At 36.0% G+C, this 18,201-nt stretch overlaps 1 protein-coding gene across 3 annotated transcripts; it reads right to left on the bottom strand.

The window, feature by feature from the left end:
• Positions 1–2: 2 nt before the first annotated feature.
• LOC131779047 (5-oxoprolinase-like) lies at positions 3–17,714 on the bottom strand. Of its 3 annotated transcripts, XM_059095577.2 has the most exons (40): positions 17,400–17,714; positions 16,818–17,009; positions 16,092–16,223; positions 15,704–15,754; positions 15,260–15,315; positions 14,606–14,721; positions 14,323–14,402; positions 14,142–14,191; positions 13,787–13,832; positions 13,524–13,590; positions 13,236–13,324; positions 12,538–12,655; positions 12,309–12,363; positions 11,812–11,899; positions 11,430–11,671; positions 11,059–11,147; positions 10,584–10,665; positions 10,181–10,274; positions 9,985–10,040; positions 9,440–9,578; positions 8,640–8,752; positions 8,063–8,126; positions 7,876–7,929; positions 7,703–7,752; positions 7,565–7,601; positions 7,110–7,220; positions 6,500–6,601; positions 5,968–6,049; positions 5,415–5,507; positions 5,197–5,306; positions 4,727–4,801; positions 4,384–4,440; positions 4,147–4,236; positions 3,792–3,926; positions 2,994–3,143; positions 2,532–2,606; positions 2,227–2,309; positions 1,441–1,604; positions 599–696; positions 3–303 (listed from the first exon to the last, which is right to left on the bottom strand). In XM_059095577.2, exons 1-40 carry the CDS (start codon positions 17,559–17,561, stop codon positions 238–240), a joined length of 3,813 nt encoding a protein of 1,270 aa, XP_058951560.2. In that variant the 5' UTR covers positions 17,562–17,714; the 3' UTR covers positions 3–237. The 3 variants fall into 3 exon arrangements, 2 of the variants coding, with proteins under 2 accessions (XP_058951560.2, XP_066019876.1); XM_066163779.1 differs by lacking the exon at positions 3,792–3,926; XR_010716948.1 differs by lacking the exons at positions 3–303; positions 599–696; positions 1,441–1,604; positions 2,227–2,309 and having other exon boundaries at positions 2,529–2,606; positions 2,994–3,094.
• Between the last annotated feature and the right edge of the window lie 487 nt (positions 17,715–18,201).

Genomic DNA, 18,201 nt, shown 5'->3' with positions numbered 1-18,201 from the left:
TGTCCAATTGAAACAAACTCTCTTTTTTGAGTAGACATTTATTTTAGAGTCAATGTTGAACATGGAATTTATGTCTAAATGGATGTTAAAAAGAATCTTTTGCAGCTTTGTTAAGTTGAAAAGTTCAAAAATAATAAAATGGGTTGTAGAACTGTATTAAAAAAATATCTCCATCTACAATTGCTTTAAAAAAATTTTCTGGCTTGATGAGTTCTGCATCCTGGAATCCAGTCTTCTTTAAGTTTTGTCATTTAGTGGATTTCCATATCCACCTCCACCAGGGGTCTGGATTCTAAGACAATCCTACATTAAAAAAAACACAATAAATGAATATTTTGCCCCAAGGAATGGTAACTTTGGAGGCATGAGATTTTTAAGTAACCCTTTGGTAACCCCAATTTTTGTAGTTTGCCCTAAAACCTCACTGCTTCCATATTAATGGCCTAGTCCTCCCATTTTGCTCAAAAACTGTGATGATGGGGACAATTTTATGGAAAACAGGCCAATCTTCATTTCTGTGCATACTTGACTGTAAGGTGTATCTTATAAAAAGAGATGTTATTGTTTGCAAAGGTACAAAGTGTGTGAAATGCCTCACCCCTGCACCAACTTCAATAGTTGTTTTGGAGCCAATGTTGATTACTTTTCCACTGTTTTGAATTAAAAGATTGATGCCCGTACTTCCTGGTCTTCCTCCTGATAAAAATTTATTGACACTGTTTTAAGGTCACAAAAACAAATTCTCACTTCCTAAAGGAGAGAGGATGGGGTTGTCTACCCAGCTGAAAGGGCAGCATGGTAACAGTAGGAGCTCAACAAAGTAAATAATGTAGGATTTACAAACCAAGGAAATGGACATTTGTGATTGCATATCACAAAGGCCCATGCATAAATTGAAGATCCACATTTTTTGTGCATTTCTACAAAAGGTATTAGTGTAAATCTATGTAAAACAAAATGTTGATGATGATTCTGCATCTGAAGATTGATGATGACCAAAAAATGGACCAAGTGGAATCACTTCCTCATTAAAATGAAGTAATATGTTGTAATGAAGTGATTTTTAGTGTACAGGTAATTAAAACACTTCATCAATAGTATTGAAGGGTAGGTGTCATTAAGGCAGTGAGAGAGGAGGGCAGCAGTCTCCTGAGCAACAAGACCATCGCAAAGGTGACTGAGCTACAGCCCATCTTTAGGATCTCCTGAACATAACACAGAAAAGCTGGTGTGTGATATTGATACTTACACAAAAGTAGGAGGAAGGGAAAGAAGTGTGTTGTCTTATGGGCTGAGTACTTTTCTTGGATCAATATCAGTATCTGGGCAACTGCCCACCTACCCCTTCCCTAACCCAATATTAACCCTAACTTGTTATCAATTGACTGTTGGGGTAGATGGGCAGTTGCCCAGATACTGATATTGACCCCTTTTCTATACCTTGTAGTCCATAGGGTTGAAATGCTGATCTCCTCTCACACAAAACTGACAAGACTTGTTTTCTTCTGAACATCAACTCTCGAATGACACCATCCCCTCCCTTGTAAAAACCATCACCTCCAGTACCAGGGTTGAGATGAAAGTGAAGAAGAATAACAGGATACCTATAGGGAATGACAAGGAATGTAACATCTTGGACACATGTAGTATGGGACCAGTTTCTGGGTAGGATACAAATTGCAAATGAATACAATGTAGCAATTGTGATCTGCCTTTTCCCAAATTGTTTGCAGATCAGCCTGCTTGTCAGTCCAATATTTTGTGGCACTATCTATATAGTGTAGCAGTTCTAGCTTATAATCTTAGGATTTTAATTTATTTGTCTCCCAGTGAATCAGCTGTTACTGTTTTGTGATCATATGAACTTGCTTTTGTTTGTTGCTCCAGCCTTTTTTTTTCTTTTTTGAGGATAATAATGGCTGCCCAAACTAGAGTCTTGATCTTAAAAGGGTTAGGAGTGATTTCACCATATCACAAATTTTAATGACTGAACACCAGAGTATACTTGTTAGTTTTAATAAGTTTCAGAGTTGATGGCAAAACTAAAAATAAGTTGACTAATGGCAGACCACGGCAAACTGAAATGTTCATAGTTACCCAAGAAGAAACACAATAAGCTACTAAGTAGCTTCTCTTTGGATCACAATAACATTTAAATGCTTTCATAATTGTTGCTGTTGTGCCCTTTGAGAATACTCCAGGCAGTACTACTTTCTCTTTACATACCTTCGCTCTATGATCTCTGGGTCTGTTATCCGTGTATTTGTCATGTGGGTGTGGACACCACTTCGTCCAATCCATGTAGGACCCTTAACAGAAACTCCAACTCATTTCTATCATATATTCAAAGGGTATGTCACAATGCAAATGCTAGTGCTGTATGTGTGTGTAATCAGAACTATTTTGTAGTTTACTTCCCTTGTATGCTTTAAAGTACATGACAATGACAATTGCCATGGCGGCAATGGTGCATGAAGATGGAAATGTCAAAGATAAACATGCCCAGAGAGCATTTTTAGTTTAAAACTTACAGCGCCTGCACCACCAGCCACAGTCTCATAATAGCCAAAACCTTCGTCACCAAAAGTTGTGTTATTCATACAGCCCTGAAAGAGGAAATAAGTTTGTGAGATCACTGACAACTTGCGACAGCTTGCCCACGACTTATGCCATTTTGCCGACAACTAAGACAAGTTTACAGACAACCCTAGCTAGTTTGAGGTGAGTTTGCAGACAAATCAACTTAGGCAAGCTTGCAGATAACTCTGGCAATTTCAACTAAACCTTAAAACCATTTGCCAACCATTGTGGCAAGTTAACTAACCTCTCAAACAAGTCTGTTATTGACCCTGGTAAGTTTGCTGATAACTGAGGTAAGATAACCAACATCTCAGGCCAGTTTGCAGGCAACCCAAGGGATTCTACTGACAACACAGGATAGTTCTCCAAGTACTCATTAAGTAACTTATATGAGAATGTTAACTTTTCATTACCTGTGATGCTGCACATACACCAAAAGCCTTGAGAACGACATCCACAACCCTCTGTGAGGTCAGGACACTTCCTCCAACCACTGCTGCAGAGGGCGAAGGATCTAAAAGACAACCAGGAGGAATATGTACTTTTACTGGCACCAGACAACCCTGCAAGAAACAGCACAGCAGTTTGCTGAGTAACTTAAACATCTGCAATTTGGAGGATTCTTTTTGTATGATCCCCTCCCTAGCCAAAATTTGTTGATTAACTGCTTTATCTGAGTCTTTCCCCACAAACCAAAATTTTCTTATTGCACCCCACTTAATATTATCCAGGATATTTAGGCAACTGTATAAGAGACAAGAAGATTTTTTCCATATCCTGGAGAACCTAAGACAAGCCAGAAGAGTTGACAGGGATGAACTTGTGGAAAAGAGGGATATTAGGGTCTCGCTCAGTACCAGCACACTATACCATACCCAGCCCAACACCCATGCTCAAACTGCTTGATTTTATGGATAAATCAGGAGATGATTATGCTTCCACCAACAAAGTTAACATGAACTGATTGCAAAGTTTTTGCCCAGGTTTGAATGTAAGTTCAAGGTTACAGTCAAAATTTCATTATGCACCGGCTCCAATTAAATGCTACCAGTCCTGGTGCTCTTTGTATACAATAACACACCAACACATTCCAAGAGACCAGTTTTACTTGAGTTAAGTTTGCTTTTATGAATATTTCATCACACTTCTTGATTGTTTAATAATTATGTAAAAATACTTTCATTAGACTTTACAATTGTTTGTTCTTGTACCTGATTAAGAGGAATATCATGCTTAACCATGCTTCGTAAACAATAGATAATAGCAGAAAGAGAAATGGCCCGTGGAGCATTACAGTTTCCATATGACTCCTGGCCTGTTCCAGCAAAATTAAATACTGCTGACCCCTGTAACCAGATACAAAAATTATTGATGTCTTCTTTTAGGTACAATCGCCTTTAAATGAGTTTAAATAATTTTTGCTATAATCCAGCAGGTAAGAGAAGATAGAATCAATACAGAGAGTCTTTCGTTCTGCACCAATCCCATCCTTAGCAAAAATAAAACAAGAAGCAACAAAAAAGTAAAAATTAAAAAAAAAAGCCATTCAAAATGAACTGTAGGTACCTTGTTTTCATCAATAGAAATTGTAAGATTAATTGGAGTCCCATCATCCATATGTTCCAATGCATGCAATACTGACTTTCCTGTTCTTTCCTATTACAGGAAGCAGTAAGACTACTTTTATTGACATATACAAATTTTGACAAAACATAGCATTTGTTTAGAACACAGTTAAATTTTAAGAATAACATTATTTTTAATTATTAATTAAGAATAACATAGCACTCATTTCATCCTTACTTTTGTTTTCAGACCAATTTCTGTGAGCATTTCTCTAACAGCCAACTCAGCATTTTGCTAAAAAGAAAGATTGATAAAATTTGTTAGTACTCTTACAGAAATTCAACATACTCTTGACAAACTTTGGGTATAATTATGATGAACTTCCACAAAAAAAAGTTCAACTGAACTTCATGAACAAATGAATTGATATATTTCATTTATACTTATTTTATTGAAGCATGTTTCCAGTGAAGTTCTTTAAACTGAGATCAAAGCAGTCAAAACTGGAGTATACTTGAGGTTTTTATAGTGATGCCATAATGTAATCACTTTTCAGAGTAACAATAAAATGTTACCATACCTGAATGTAACCCATGTAGGCTTGCACAACAGGAAGACTATACTCATCTATAAGTGCATTTATGAGGTTGATTCCCTACAGTAAAAAGATGTGAAATTGTCGTTCAATGGTCCTACTACCACAGACGTGAAACCCATGAGACACCAAATGAGACTGTTGCACACTCTGTTTATCCCTTTCACTCCCAGATCTTAAAAGTAATTCTCCTCACTGTCAGCCAAACAATTCCTGTAATGCTAGTTTGAAGAATTTGTTATTGGATCTTCTAGCAATCCCCTAATTTACATTTTTCTTTCTTCTCATCACTTGTCTGCTTGATATTGTATTGATGTTGTAAGAAGAAATTCTGTCTTAGTTTTGTCACTCATGGGAGGTAAAGGGGCATAGTTCAGACAAAGAAGCAATAAGTTGTATCATGATAAGGAAACTTAAGTGCTTAGTGGATCAAAAGAGAGGCAAATTCCCCTTACCTTGTGATTTGCAGCCACCTGTGCCTTTAGGTCTGAAATGTTGTCCTGCAAATTACGACTTCCACTACAACCTGGGTACTTAGCAGGCTCCAACAGCTTTACCTTTAGAGCTAGTCAATCACACAAACTACATGTCATGATCAAATAAATTGTGGACAGTGAATTCCAAGAAAACAATGGGATTGCTGCTTCAAGACACTCATAGATGAGATGATTACCTTCTTCTTGAAAGATTCCTTTCTCCACCAATTTAAATGACATAAATACAGCTCCCTCATCAAAGATTGAGTGGGAATGGGGGGGCATTGAACCTACCAGAGAGTAAAATTTCATTTTAGCTTTTAACAATTATAGTTTACGGGACATTTTACTGCAAGCATAGCAATCATTAGTGTTAGTAATGTAACTGCTGAATGTAAAAGTAAGGTAAAAGCTGAATGCTTTGATTCACTTGTACCAATTTTCATATCACCAATTAACAGAGTGTGCATCATGAACTTATTCAGATGACAGCTTAATATCCCCAAACCAAAGGTAACATGACTGGTCACCTTAACCTAACTTTTTCCTCTGAATGAAAATCAAGGGTGTAAACAAAATAAATAAACTTCTATGCAGTGACAGTATAAAGAGCATCTCTTAACTTTGAACAGGAACTTTAATTGGGATTTTGAGTGATAAATTTATGAAGCACAGTCTTGAGTATGATAAGTGAATTATTCTCTATAAGGTAAATAACTGCTTCTCTCAATTTAGAATAAGATGAATTACCTGGGGCTATTCCTCCAACATCTGCATGATGACCTCGACTTGCGACAAAAAAGACCGGCTTACTTTGGCCAGGATAAAAAACCTAAAATAAGTTTAAAAAAACTCAAGTATATAAAATACATCCTCACTATGTCTGCAAGGTATTAAATAAAAATGAGCCCTTTACACCCTAACATTAGCATACATATTCTCCATACTGTTCTCTATACATTTGCTATGATGTACACAAGAAGAATTTGTTTAACAATCAAGAGCTGTCTTGGATAGTGATCAACTCCTTTGTTCTCATGACCTTAATATTTGATTCAGCTGTGATACTGTGAGGAGGAATAGGATGCTCATCACTCTTTTGAGTCATGGAGTTCAATAGAAATTAACCATTAATAAAAATGAAGTGATTTTTGTTACCTTTCAACTCTACATTTTTTCAGTTGTACCTGTCCAGTATTCCCAACTCAATGTAGGAGACAATAATTACCATACGCAATTTAAACCAAGGTTGGACAATAGCTTAAATCTGGATTAAACTTACTGGGGTGATGACTGTGAGGTCTGGAAGATGTGTTCCTCCAGCGCTTGGATGGTTACTAAGTATTACATCACCTTCATTCAGACTATCTCCTAAATGATCAATCTGCAACAAGATGTCTTAAGGTGACTTCTGATCTATGATTTGGTACAAAATCAAGGTAGCTGGCAAATTATTTCTTCAGGCAAAACTATAAAAAAAAATTCTCAAACAAGACTGGTTGTTATCAGCCTGATTTGTGCACTAATAGGACAGTGTACTTCTCATGCTTGTAATTGGACAGTGTAATAAGACATCTGACATGTCATGGCTTTACAGTCTGCATTATTTACATGTGCTATTGTTGTGCATTTTGCCAAGTTGTTTTGTGTGTTTCTTTTTTTTTCTGAAAAAGTGTAATCAATGTCTAGTTTCTTTCTCAAATTTTGCCATAGTTTTGACTAATTGGTAACAGGACTAAATGTCTTCCAATTCTGTTTGTAATCATACTCATGATTAACAACTTCTGACTCCCACTTCCCAGTCATCTGAATTTCTTAATCACTCATATGATTACAGACCAAATTGAACTGCACTCAGTCCTTAATATACTATAATTGATTATGTAATGTACCTGATATTTTACAGTTTCTTGCATTGATCCAAGATGCATTGGCACATGTGGGCCATTAGCAACAAGATCACCAGCTGGACTAAACATAGCACAAGAAAAGTCAAGCCTTTCCTAGATAAAGAACATATCATATATTACATGGAGTATACATCTAATACAAAAAGTAATTAAGACCATGACAATAATAGCTGTCAGTTACATTATGGTTGTCACCAAAAGATTAATGGATTGAGTAACATTCTGTTCCTAAAATGTAGCTTGAAATCAGGAAGTGTCAGTCAGCAGTCTTTTAGGCATAGCAGACAGAACAGATGCAACTACAGCTGCCTAATTAAAAAATAGGAATTGACAGCTAATTTTTCCCACTTGGTCGAAGCAATGCAATGTAATAGGAATGTCTTTGTCTTCAACTGATGGTATGCCAAAATACTCCCCTGCAGAGTCATACTTCTTACCTTGATATTTGTGGATATTGCAGTCCTCTGAAGTACCCTATAAATGTTCAAATATATCATTCATTAATAACAGCTCGCAATTATCACTTTTGTTATTATCCCTCATAATACAGAATCTGATAAGTTACATGAATTTACCTTCCCATTTGATCCGTTATACTCATAAAGCGATGGGAAAAGATGGAAAGCTGCAAAGTTAAAGGAAAGGTCAATAAGGATACTTAAAACAATGTTTGAATCCAGAGCTACAGTAAATGTTTTTGGTAACAGAGAGGGTACAGTACGCTTTGTTGGGTTTACAGTTTACTTACTTGTATTGCATCCAGCTCTGTAGTGACTTGTTTTCTACCTTTGTTTTTTCCTATCTAGAAAACATGAACCAATTAATTTAAATAACATAAAAACTGAATAAGTAAAGAAAATTATTTTCAAGGGCAATTTCATTCATGGGAAAATGGTATTCAAAGTACAAAAAATTAATAGATAAAGAACTATTACCTCAATCCTGATATCTCCAGACTTTGTAATGTAAGCTGTACAGTGTGGCTCCACAAGAATAGTACTGCAAACACAATTGTCACAAAAATGTGCAATGTACAAATTGAATCCTAGTTTTTTTTCTTTAAGCATTGGCGGATGAATATATTTTAGGGATACCTGTATCATTATTTATTATGAATAAATCTTAAAACACCATTTTTTTTTTGTAAAACAGGGTTACATTTCACTTGTAAAATGACAGTATATTATGAATGAGAGATGACCAGGAACCAGAAAGATTTGGTGTTATTGACACTTCCACTGATCCCTTTGAATTTTTCTTCAACAGTCATTTCCATTTACAGCCCTGTCACTACAACATATTTCTATTTTCATGGTTATGGTGACATTGTCAATGACATTGAAGACCTACCTTCACATAAATCTACTTTGTCACAGTATATTGTCATTTTTTATAAGTTCTTTGAGCCACTTGGTGCAGAATCCTCTTTTAAATGCTATGGAACACCTTTGGCAGAAAGCCCTCCATAAGAAACTAATTGAAACAGACCTATCATTGCAGAGTTGCCTTTACCTGTGTTGATCTATGATGATGGATGGTCCTTTAATGACATGCCCTTCAGCAAGGTCCTTGAGGAAATAGACTTTGGTGTCAAGGTAGCCACCCTCAAAGAAACATTTAGTTACCTGGATACAAAATGATTCAAATGATAACAGATCAGATCATAGTCTTACCTAGAACAGATAGTGTCAACACTGTACAATAATATCTGTTCCTGACAGCATCCAAATGTAACTTTGTACCACTTCCAAGAAAAGCAAATTTTAAACACAAAATAAAGGGATATAGTTTCTTAAGTTACTGTTTGCTCTGATGAAGAGCTTCAACAAAAATTCGGCATTGAAATTCTTCACAGTGGCCACTTTATATTGTCAACTCAGTTGATAAAACCCAATTGCCTTAAATACAAAATATTTTTGGACGTTTCATTCTCACTCTCCCAAGTTAAATGCAAAATACAAAAAAATCAACAAGGCAATGATTAAACTGCTGAGTTTTTCAGTTTGGAGTTGCAATTCATGGATCAAAATTAAACAGGAAATTACAGTGCCAAATTTAAACAAAAATCTAATATCTCCTGCAATACCTCCCCTGAATCACACTTGAAGGTCACAAGAATAAAGGAAATGATCACCAACTAAAGAAGCTCTTGATTGTTAAACAAATTCTCCTTGTCAGCACCTTAAGAAGAATATGATGAACAGTATGGAGAATATGCACACTGATGTTAGGGTGTAAAGAGTTAAAATCACTGTCTAAAAGAGAAAAAAATATAAAGTATATACTACAGCATGATGCACCATCCTGCTTACCTTTTTGACTGGTGGCAAAACACTTGAATGAGAAAGATGATGAGTGACTGATGTTTTGGAATGCCCACAGCCTCTTACACGTACATCATTGACTATGATGTCCCGTTTAGGAATGGTAAAGCCAAACTCTTGCATATACCTGTTAATTACTACAACAGTTAATTCACATAACAGCCTATCTTTAAGATAGATGTGAGTGCTTAGTGTTTCATACCCAAAAATGTTTCTTTCAGTTATTGGAGTATCTAGTTCTCCTTCATTTCAATGTGAGCCAGCACATGAGCATTGTGATGGTTTTTGTCAAGAACAAGGTGGATCTTGGAACTCCTCACTGGGCATTCACCAATAAAGAAAGTTCTTGGGTCTTTAGTAATTAAGAGTTGTCTGGAACCCCAAAATCTCGAGACATATCTTGAATTACAATCAAGTAATTCACTTTCAAATACTCTTAGAACTTCATCTAACAACCAGAGAACTTAGAACATAAAAAAATGTAAATGCTTATGTATAAGAAAGTATATCAATATTGAATGATCAGCAATTACCTCTCTGTGAAAACTTTACCAAAGTCAGCAATGTTGAAGCAAGAACTTGTCCCTGACTGTTTAGCATCGAAAAAAAAAAAATTAATAAAATAGCTATTCAGAGATAACTGTTAACAGCAGGAATACCTGAAATTTCCAAAGTAATGTGCTATAGGAATAAATTAAAAAACGAGCAACATGCAAACTTCAGAATTACCTCTTCTATTTGGCGAGGAGAGATATTGCACATCAATGCACAATCAGTTCCATTGTATCTCATGTGCAGAAATATTTCTGTAGATATCTGTTCACTGAAAAAAATATATTAAGTACATTTAAACAAGTGGTGGTTAAAATTAATTTTTTTTTAAGAAAAATGGGCACTATAACATTAAAATCCCTGCTGATCCTTCTAGCCATTCCACCCTTGATCAAGAGGGTCTGGCTAAAAAAGGTCAAAAAGGTATTTTAATAAAAAAAAAGACTGGCAGAAATAATGCTTATTGACAAATGAAAAAAAATATTTTGCAACTCTACATCCTATGTACTACCTTATAATACTTTCCTCGATTCCTAATTGATACATTTTTTAAACTCTAACAAATTCTCAAGAAACTTACTCATCAAACCCTTGCAGTTTGAGCGCATCTGCACACTGCTGCATGAGGAAATCAATTCTTCCCTCTAAGTACTGGAATGAGTCTGGATGCATGCAAAGTATTGTACCTTCTTTTAGTTATATGACCGATAATGATCAAACAGCTTTGCTCAAATGTTTTAAGATAAAATAATGCAAGTTTTGTTCACTGATAGGTGTAAATAAGCAGTCTGTAGAAGTGTTGACAAATTCTTAAAAATTTTTTACAACAAACATAATTAGAACAAAACAGCTCCAACGGGTCTGTAAATACAAATGTTATCATTAGGCAATGCATAGAAAAATTTTATGATAATAGGCAAAGTCATACAAGTGTAAAGAGTCTGTAGGTTCACCTGATGTTATAGAGCAAAGACAGAATGCAATGAAGTAAGATCATGGCAATCTCAGATTATTTGTAATTACAAATTAAAAAATTTCTCTAAAATTATGCTCACCTTTGTTATAAACACAGCAACATGGCTCTTGAGCTTCATGAACAACATCTGCTAAAGCCAATCCAAATGCTGAAAGGATTCCTGAATAGCTACCAAGATATACAACATTAATTCATTCTCAGTCTGCACTTAGTCAGAAGATATGTCATAACTTGTAGCAACATCAGTTTGGGAAAGTCTCTTGCTTGAAACCTTGAATATTATTATATAATTATTAGTAATTTTAGGTTTTTGCCTGCTAATCTGCCAATGCAAATTTAAATTTTATTTCTAAGACTATGAACTATGCCTTGCCCATAAACACATAAAACTAACATTCATGTGTTAATTCTTTCTAGCACTAATTTTTTAAATCAATTTTTTTAAATCACCGATGAATGAAGACTGTTGACATCCCCAATGACTGAGCTATAGAGCATGCATGTTGACCTCCTGCTCCACCAAAACAGGCCAGGACATGATCAGCAGTGTTGTATCCTCTGCCTTGAGTCAAACCCCTGATAGGTCGGCACATGGTCTCATTAGCAACAGCAATGAAACCCATGGCTACTTCCTCAACACTAAGGTGAACATTCTGGCTGTCACCACCTTGGGAGGCCAAGAATTCATTTATCTGAAGATTAATGAAAGAATACATTCAACATTTTTACAATGGTCAACTTTGAGAGGGATTAATGGGCTGTTAACAAAGGTTTACCATGAATAAATGTGCCTACTTCAATTACAACAATGATTAAACAAGCTACAAGAAACCTCCAAGGTGAATCTCTGAAAAGTCTCCAATGTCCCTTGTTTGTCTAATGGAAGGTTCTCATCCTGTCCAAAAATCTTGGGGAAGAACCTGAAAAATATTGTTAACCTTTAACTCCCAAGATTTGATTGTTAATTCTCATCTCTTACTGCTACACATTTCCCATCGAATCAGTTACAAGAATTTGGTATTAGATCAAGATAACAACTTCTACCTGATAAGTTTGAATATTCTCATTACCTGTTTGCTAAATTCTGTGTCGATATAATAGGGAGAAGTTACATGCCAATCACTTCTAGGAGTTAAAGAGTTAACACTGTGTTTAGTCACCATGAATAAGTTAAAAATAAGTTGTCAATCACCCTTAGGGGTTTCATGGTTAAAGCCTTCTCTTTCTTAGTCCCACTGCTCCCACTACAGAGGAAGAGATGTGGTTCAATTCAGTCTTTATCTACAATTTATTTGTTACAAACTGTGATCATGATCAGACCAAACTCACTCAGGAAGTATACGTCCAAGAACTAAGTTTGCATCAGTAAGAGCCAATGGCCCACCTGTCAATTGAAATTTAAAAATAAATCACCATGCATGGTTGAAAATTTAATGGAATGATTCGTGAAACTATGAGAACAGATTCCTACATCTGCTAAAACCCTCCCCTAGGAAATGTTGGAATTCACATGGAATTCTCATTTATAATATTATAATAACTTTAGATATTTCTTTACCTTTTCGATAACAAACAGGGCCTGGATGGGCGCCAGCAGACTCAGGCCCAACAACAAATAGCCCCGCCCTGAAAAACAAGCAAGATCCACCTCCTGCTGCAACAGTGTTGATATCTAGCTGCCAATGAAAGAACAACTTTTTTTCACACAAAAATAAGTTAGAAAAAGTAACTAAAAAGACAAGTTGAATATAGATTAGTTGGCAAAGACAATTATCATAATGATAATCATTTATGAACATGAATGAAAGTGATCCTCGCAGTGATGTGCACTACTTAGGCAGTAGTGAAAATAAGGCCTGAAAAAAAAATTTCAGGCCTGTACAGGATTTGAACCCATGACCTCTGCGATACCGGTGCAGCGCTCTACCAACTGAACTGTTCACTCAAATATATGACTTTCATATATTCTTAACCGTATATTCATCACTTCACGGGTTTATTTAGAACCACCATCATGACCAGCTCCCAGTTGGCTTGTTAGCTCAGTTGGTAGAGCGCTGCACCGGTATCGCAGAGGTCATGGGTTCAAATCCCGTACAGGCCTGAAATTTTTTTCAGGCCTTATTTTCACTACTGCCTAAGTAGTGCACATCACTGCGAGGATCACTTTCATTCATGTCTTTATCCGCAGTTCAAATATATGACTTTCATATATTCTTAACCTGATAATCATTTAATTACCAAAATACAATGTACCTGAGGGGCCTGAATAGTAATTCCTGCAGTTGTTGTCTCAAACACTTGCTCATACAGACCAGCATAACGAGAAACATCTGTTGAAGTTCCTACATTACATATTAACAGAGTATGAATCTACAGACTCAAGTGCATAATTAGAAAATTTATTGAATGGTTAACACACCCACTTCATTGTATTGGGATTATATTATAAGATGACTTATGTGATTCATCCATGATCTAACTGGTTATATTGGTAACCCAAGATTAGATTTTTCAGCTAATCTGTTGTGTATCTGCACATACCACCCATGTCAAAACCAACAACAGGTTGTCTTGTCTCTGTACAGTATGTTGTCATAGCATACCCAACCTACAATAAAACAGTAGAAGTTCTTAACCAGGAAGATGTCAGCAAGGGGAAGACAATGATAAGGGCAGGCGTTATAATGATGATGACTACTGACAACATCATTTAATTGTAAACTTTGCTAAGTGAATTGATTACAAAGGTGAGATTAAGTACTACATAATACTTCTAATGAAAAATTAAAAGTACTGTTACTTACCACTCCTCCTGCTGGACCAGAGAGAATAGCATGAGAACCAGAAAACCTTTATTCAGATAAAACAACACAGTTAGAAACCTAACACTTTAAAGACTTTCATTTCATGGTATATGTACCTAACTGTTACAAAATGCCCCCTTTTTAACACATTATCAACCCTATACACCCTAACATCAGTATGCATATTCTCCATACTAGTCTCAGTGCATTTCTTAAGGTGCTAGGAAGGAGAATTTGTTTAACAATTGAGAACTCTTTAGTTGGTTCAGGAGCAATATTGTAAGGAGAAATAAGATTTTAGTTACTCTTAGGGGTCAAAGGATAAAAAAGGATAATATTCTATTTAATGTCTTACTTTGACACAGGAGTTAGTCCACCATTAGACTGCATGAACAAGACTTTTTCCTATAGATGAAAAAGGGATAAACAACAAACAAAGCAGGTCCATTTCTATCCAGTAACTCATATCTGATGTGGATAAAACACCCAGTGAACATACATTATACCCTTCCACCCAAATGGAATTTTGATTTTACCTCAATTCCACTCTTAAAACCAGATAGAAACCCATTTACGTATCTCTTGATGCAGGGTGTTAGGTAAGCATCTGCACAAGCTGAAAAAGAACAGTTCAGGAAATGACAACAAACCAATTAACTGATAAGCAGAGATTGTTTATTTGTAAATCAAGCTGCATCACAGTGGACATGGTTGACCACACTTTAAACTATTTTGTTGCATGCCCAAGAACTGATAATATTGTCTTAGCTTGGTTACTTCCAGATTTAAAAATGAACGAATGGTATCGGTTTCACATACCTGTGTATCCTCTTGGAACAACTTTTACCATTGGCATAACAGCAGATGACAATGATACTTGATCAAAACCCATTTCAAGGGCTACTTGGCCAATTTCCCTCTCATGGCTGTCATATCTTGAGGCATAATAATCCAAAAGTACACAAAGATATTACAGAAACTTTTACTCTATGTGCATGTATTTATTGTAAGTATAGCTGCTGAATGTTATGATGAGAAATGCAATGGATAAGTTCCCCTGAATGACAGTACAAATATTTCACATCTATTCCTAAGGTAAGATGTGAATCCATTCATTAATTCATCTTGGCCAAATATAAAGGAAAGGGAATCATAAATATGAGACTTTGAGAACTACAGCTAGCATTTTTTACTGTGAGGGGCATGTGTTTTGCATCTGCAGTCACTGTCAGAAGGGATCCAATTGAAAATATAATTCTATAGTAATGAAAAATGAAAATATGGACACCTGTACATCAATTTCCATGTAAAGTCACACCAGAATTATGGTTGTTCAAAAATATATTGCTTGTCTATAAACCTTAGGTTGCAAAATTTACGTCAACGTGAAATAACCAATGTGCCAATGTGCCATCATTGAACATAGAAAGGAGGAAAACAAGGTAGGCTAAATAAAGACAAAAATTACCATACATGTATGAGTGTAAAAGTGCTACTGCCAGACTCTTGATCCCTTTATCCAGAATCCTCTTTTGTTAAAAAAAAAGAATGCTATTAGTAATACTAGTCATGGAGAAGGAGCAGCTTATTCCAACCCTTCCCTCCAGAATTTTCAGGAAATCTTAGTTAACATAATGAAATTTAGGGGAAAAAAACAAAGAACAGATCTGAATAAAAAGGAAGGCTACCAATCATTCAGTTTCTATGTGCAAAACTTTAAATTTCTTTGGTCTAAATCTAGTTCCCAAAATTCTTTAGCATTTAGTTTCAAAAACCTATTTTGATCCAAAGATGTGCTCCCACAGATTTTGCCCCCCCCCCCCCCCCATCCCATTTTGCATAGGGATACCTCATGCTGCAGCTAAGAATTACTACACAGGACTTATAGTTAAGCAGTCTCAATAGTAAATATATCACCTGCAGATCCTGTTTGAGCTTCAATCTGTCAAGTGGTTTCCAAACTATGAGCTAAGGATCAATAGCAAACAAAAATTAAAACAAGTTGAATTTTGTTAACCATAATATTTCACAAAGAAACTTTTTGTCATTGACTCAGAGCTAGGTCTCTTAATTAGTCACAAACAAGCAAAAATTCATCTCAGCCCTAAATCAAAATCACACACATGCATACTTTCTCTCTCTCTCTCTCTGCCTTAGCTCCAACATGTCAATTATGTGAGCCCACTAGTCCTCAGGTAAAAATAAGCATTTCCTTCCCACAGCAAATTTAAGTAACTTAAAACCCTGATTATCATTAATAATTTATTATCAATTTTAGTTTTAGCCCAAACTTCCTCCTCTTCACCTTTTCTCCAGTAACTCCTGTAACCACGAAGCTGTCATCTGGCAGTTCTAATTCACTTTTCTCTTGCATTAGAACAACTCTCTCTTTGGCTTCAATCACATCATCATACAAGACCTCTGGACAAGTTGCTTTCTGTTTATAATACAAAACAACAAGTGGCTTAATAGAGCTTTGTATTTTCATAGATTTGCTAAATCACTGGGAAAAGTAGAAAACTACTTTTAATTATTGCTAAAACCCTATATTACCAGGAAAGAATAATTAAAAAAAAGAACTAGATGCAATATGTTAATTTTGGTGCTTCATTAATTATTGACCAAAAGAATTAGACAAAGGATTATTAACTGCAGTGACAGCAAATGAAAGGAAGTTGATGTCTTCAGAATTAGCCCTTTTCCTAATACAACACTCCAAATTTCAGCTTTCTTTCAAATTCACACTTATTGACTAAGTGTAGTTGATAATCAACTTAAGGTTTCCCTTTTCTATCAATGCTGCTTAGCAGTTTCGTAAGATTCTAATGTTTCTATCATGCACAGCTGCCAAATGAATGCAGCATCATAAATTCCCATGAAGGCTAAAGAGAGGGAACTCCTGGCAGAGAATTGTCGTGTTATGAAGAATTAAGAACAACATCAAAGTCACCGAAGTCTGATGTGGCTGTGTTATTGCTTAGGGTTAGGACTATACAGAAGTGTAATAAATAAATAAATAAATGAGTCTTACTAAATCAAACAAGTATGGTCTTGTCTGATTGCCAATATGCAACAAATCATGGAATCCTTCAGTAATAACCAGAGCCATTCTTTCTCCCTTTCGTTCTAACAGAGCATTTGTAGCCACTGTGGTCCCCATCCTTATCCACTCAATGTACTTTGGATCAATAGGCTGATCTGCAGGCATCTTTACTCCTGTTACCTGTCAAGAGGTAATGGGTATATGCTCGTACAATTTACAGCAATTCCATAACTTTGAAATTTACTCGTTAACCTTAAACCCTGTCTCAACAAAAAGTTCTTTCTAACTCAGTTTTCAAAACATTCAGTTGTGAAATCAGTAAGTCTGAATTTGACGATTATTTTTTTTCTCTCTCTACAGGAAGACGCTTTTTCAACTGTTCCCTTAGAAATGCATATTTGTTTCCTCCTAACCCCTCGAAGATAACCCATAGGCGTGGTGGGCACAAATTAGAATGGTCACCTAGACATGGAACGGCCAAATTCCACACTAACAAGGGGCTCAATAAGAGATCACCTGAAGTCCATTAAAAACAATTGACGCTTCCGAGAAGTGTTACATACGTAATACCTCTTGTAATATTCGTCTAATTCCTTCTCTTGGTGCATCAGGATATGCAGGATCCACCGACAGCAGTTTCATCACTCGTACTTCTCCGTTAGGACATTCGGCATAAACGTCTGTAAAAGTTCCACCTCGATCGATCGCAAATCTGAAGTTGCCGCCAGCCATATCGCGAATCAAGCAAAATTATGGGGATTGCTGGGGAATTGCAATGACCTTCCTCTTCTATTCTCTCTTTAAAGTATACTGAAAAAAGTGGACTGACAGTAAGACGATGAAAATTTGTAATAGTTATGCGCCGGATTCGAGGCTGCATCATACCCCGTGTGCGGATGGGGAATTTGAACCTCGCCTGGCTGGGGCTGGGGTGGCAAATTGAACCGGAAGTATTAAGTCTTTCTGGCGGGATGCATTGGATTCAGCTTAGGGTCAGGGTCGTTCGGGTTGAGGTTAGAGTATCAGTGTATTGGGTGTGAGCGTACACGAAATAATATGTTTATCGTGAACTACCGCCGTAATCCTGCTCATTTGCCTCGTTTTCCCGCGTTTTAGCATTAACGATATCAATAGTAAATATATCACCTGCAGGTCCTTATGAAGCTTTAATCTGTCAAGTGGTTTCCAAACTATGAGCTAAGGATCAATAGCAAACAAAAATTATAACAAGTTGAATTTTGGAGCGTATATGAAATAACAAGTTTATCATGAACTACCGGTGTAAACCAGCTAATTTGCCTCGCGTTTCCGCGTTTCCGCGTTTTAGCGTTAACTTTCACACTATCATATCTTTTTCCTGTTGCCTATTTTT

The sequence above is a fragment of the Pocillopora verrucosa genome, chromosome 3 (assembly GCF_036669915.1).
Source record: "Pocillopora verrucosa isolate sample1 chromosome 3, ASM3666991v2, whole genome shotgun sequence".
Classification (NCBI taxonomy): Eukaryota; Metazoa; Cnidaria; class Anthozoa; order Scleractinia; family Pocilloporidae; genus Pocillopora; species Pocillopora verrucosa.
This window is presented reverse-complemented; position numbering and strand designations above follow the sequence as displayed.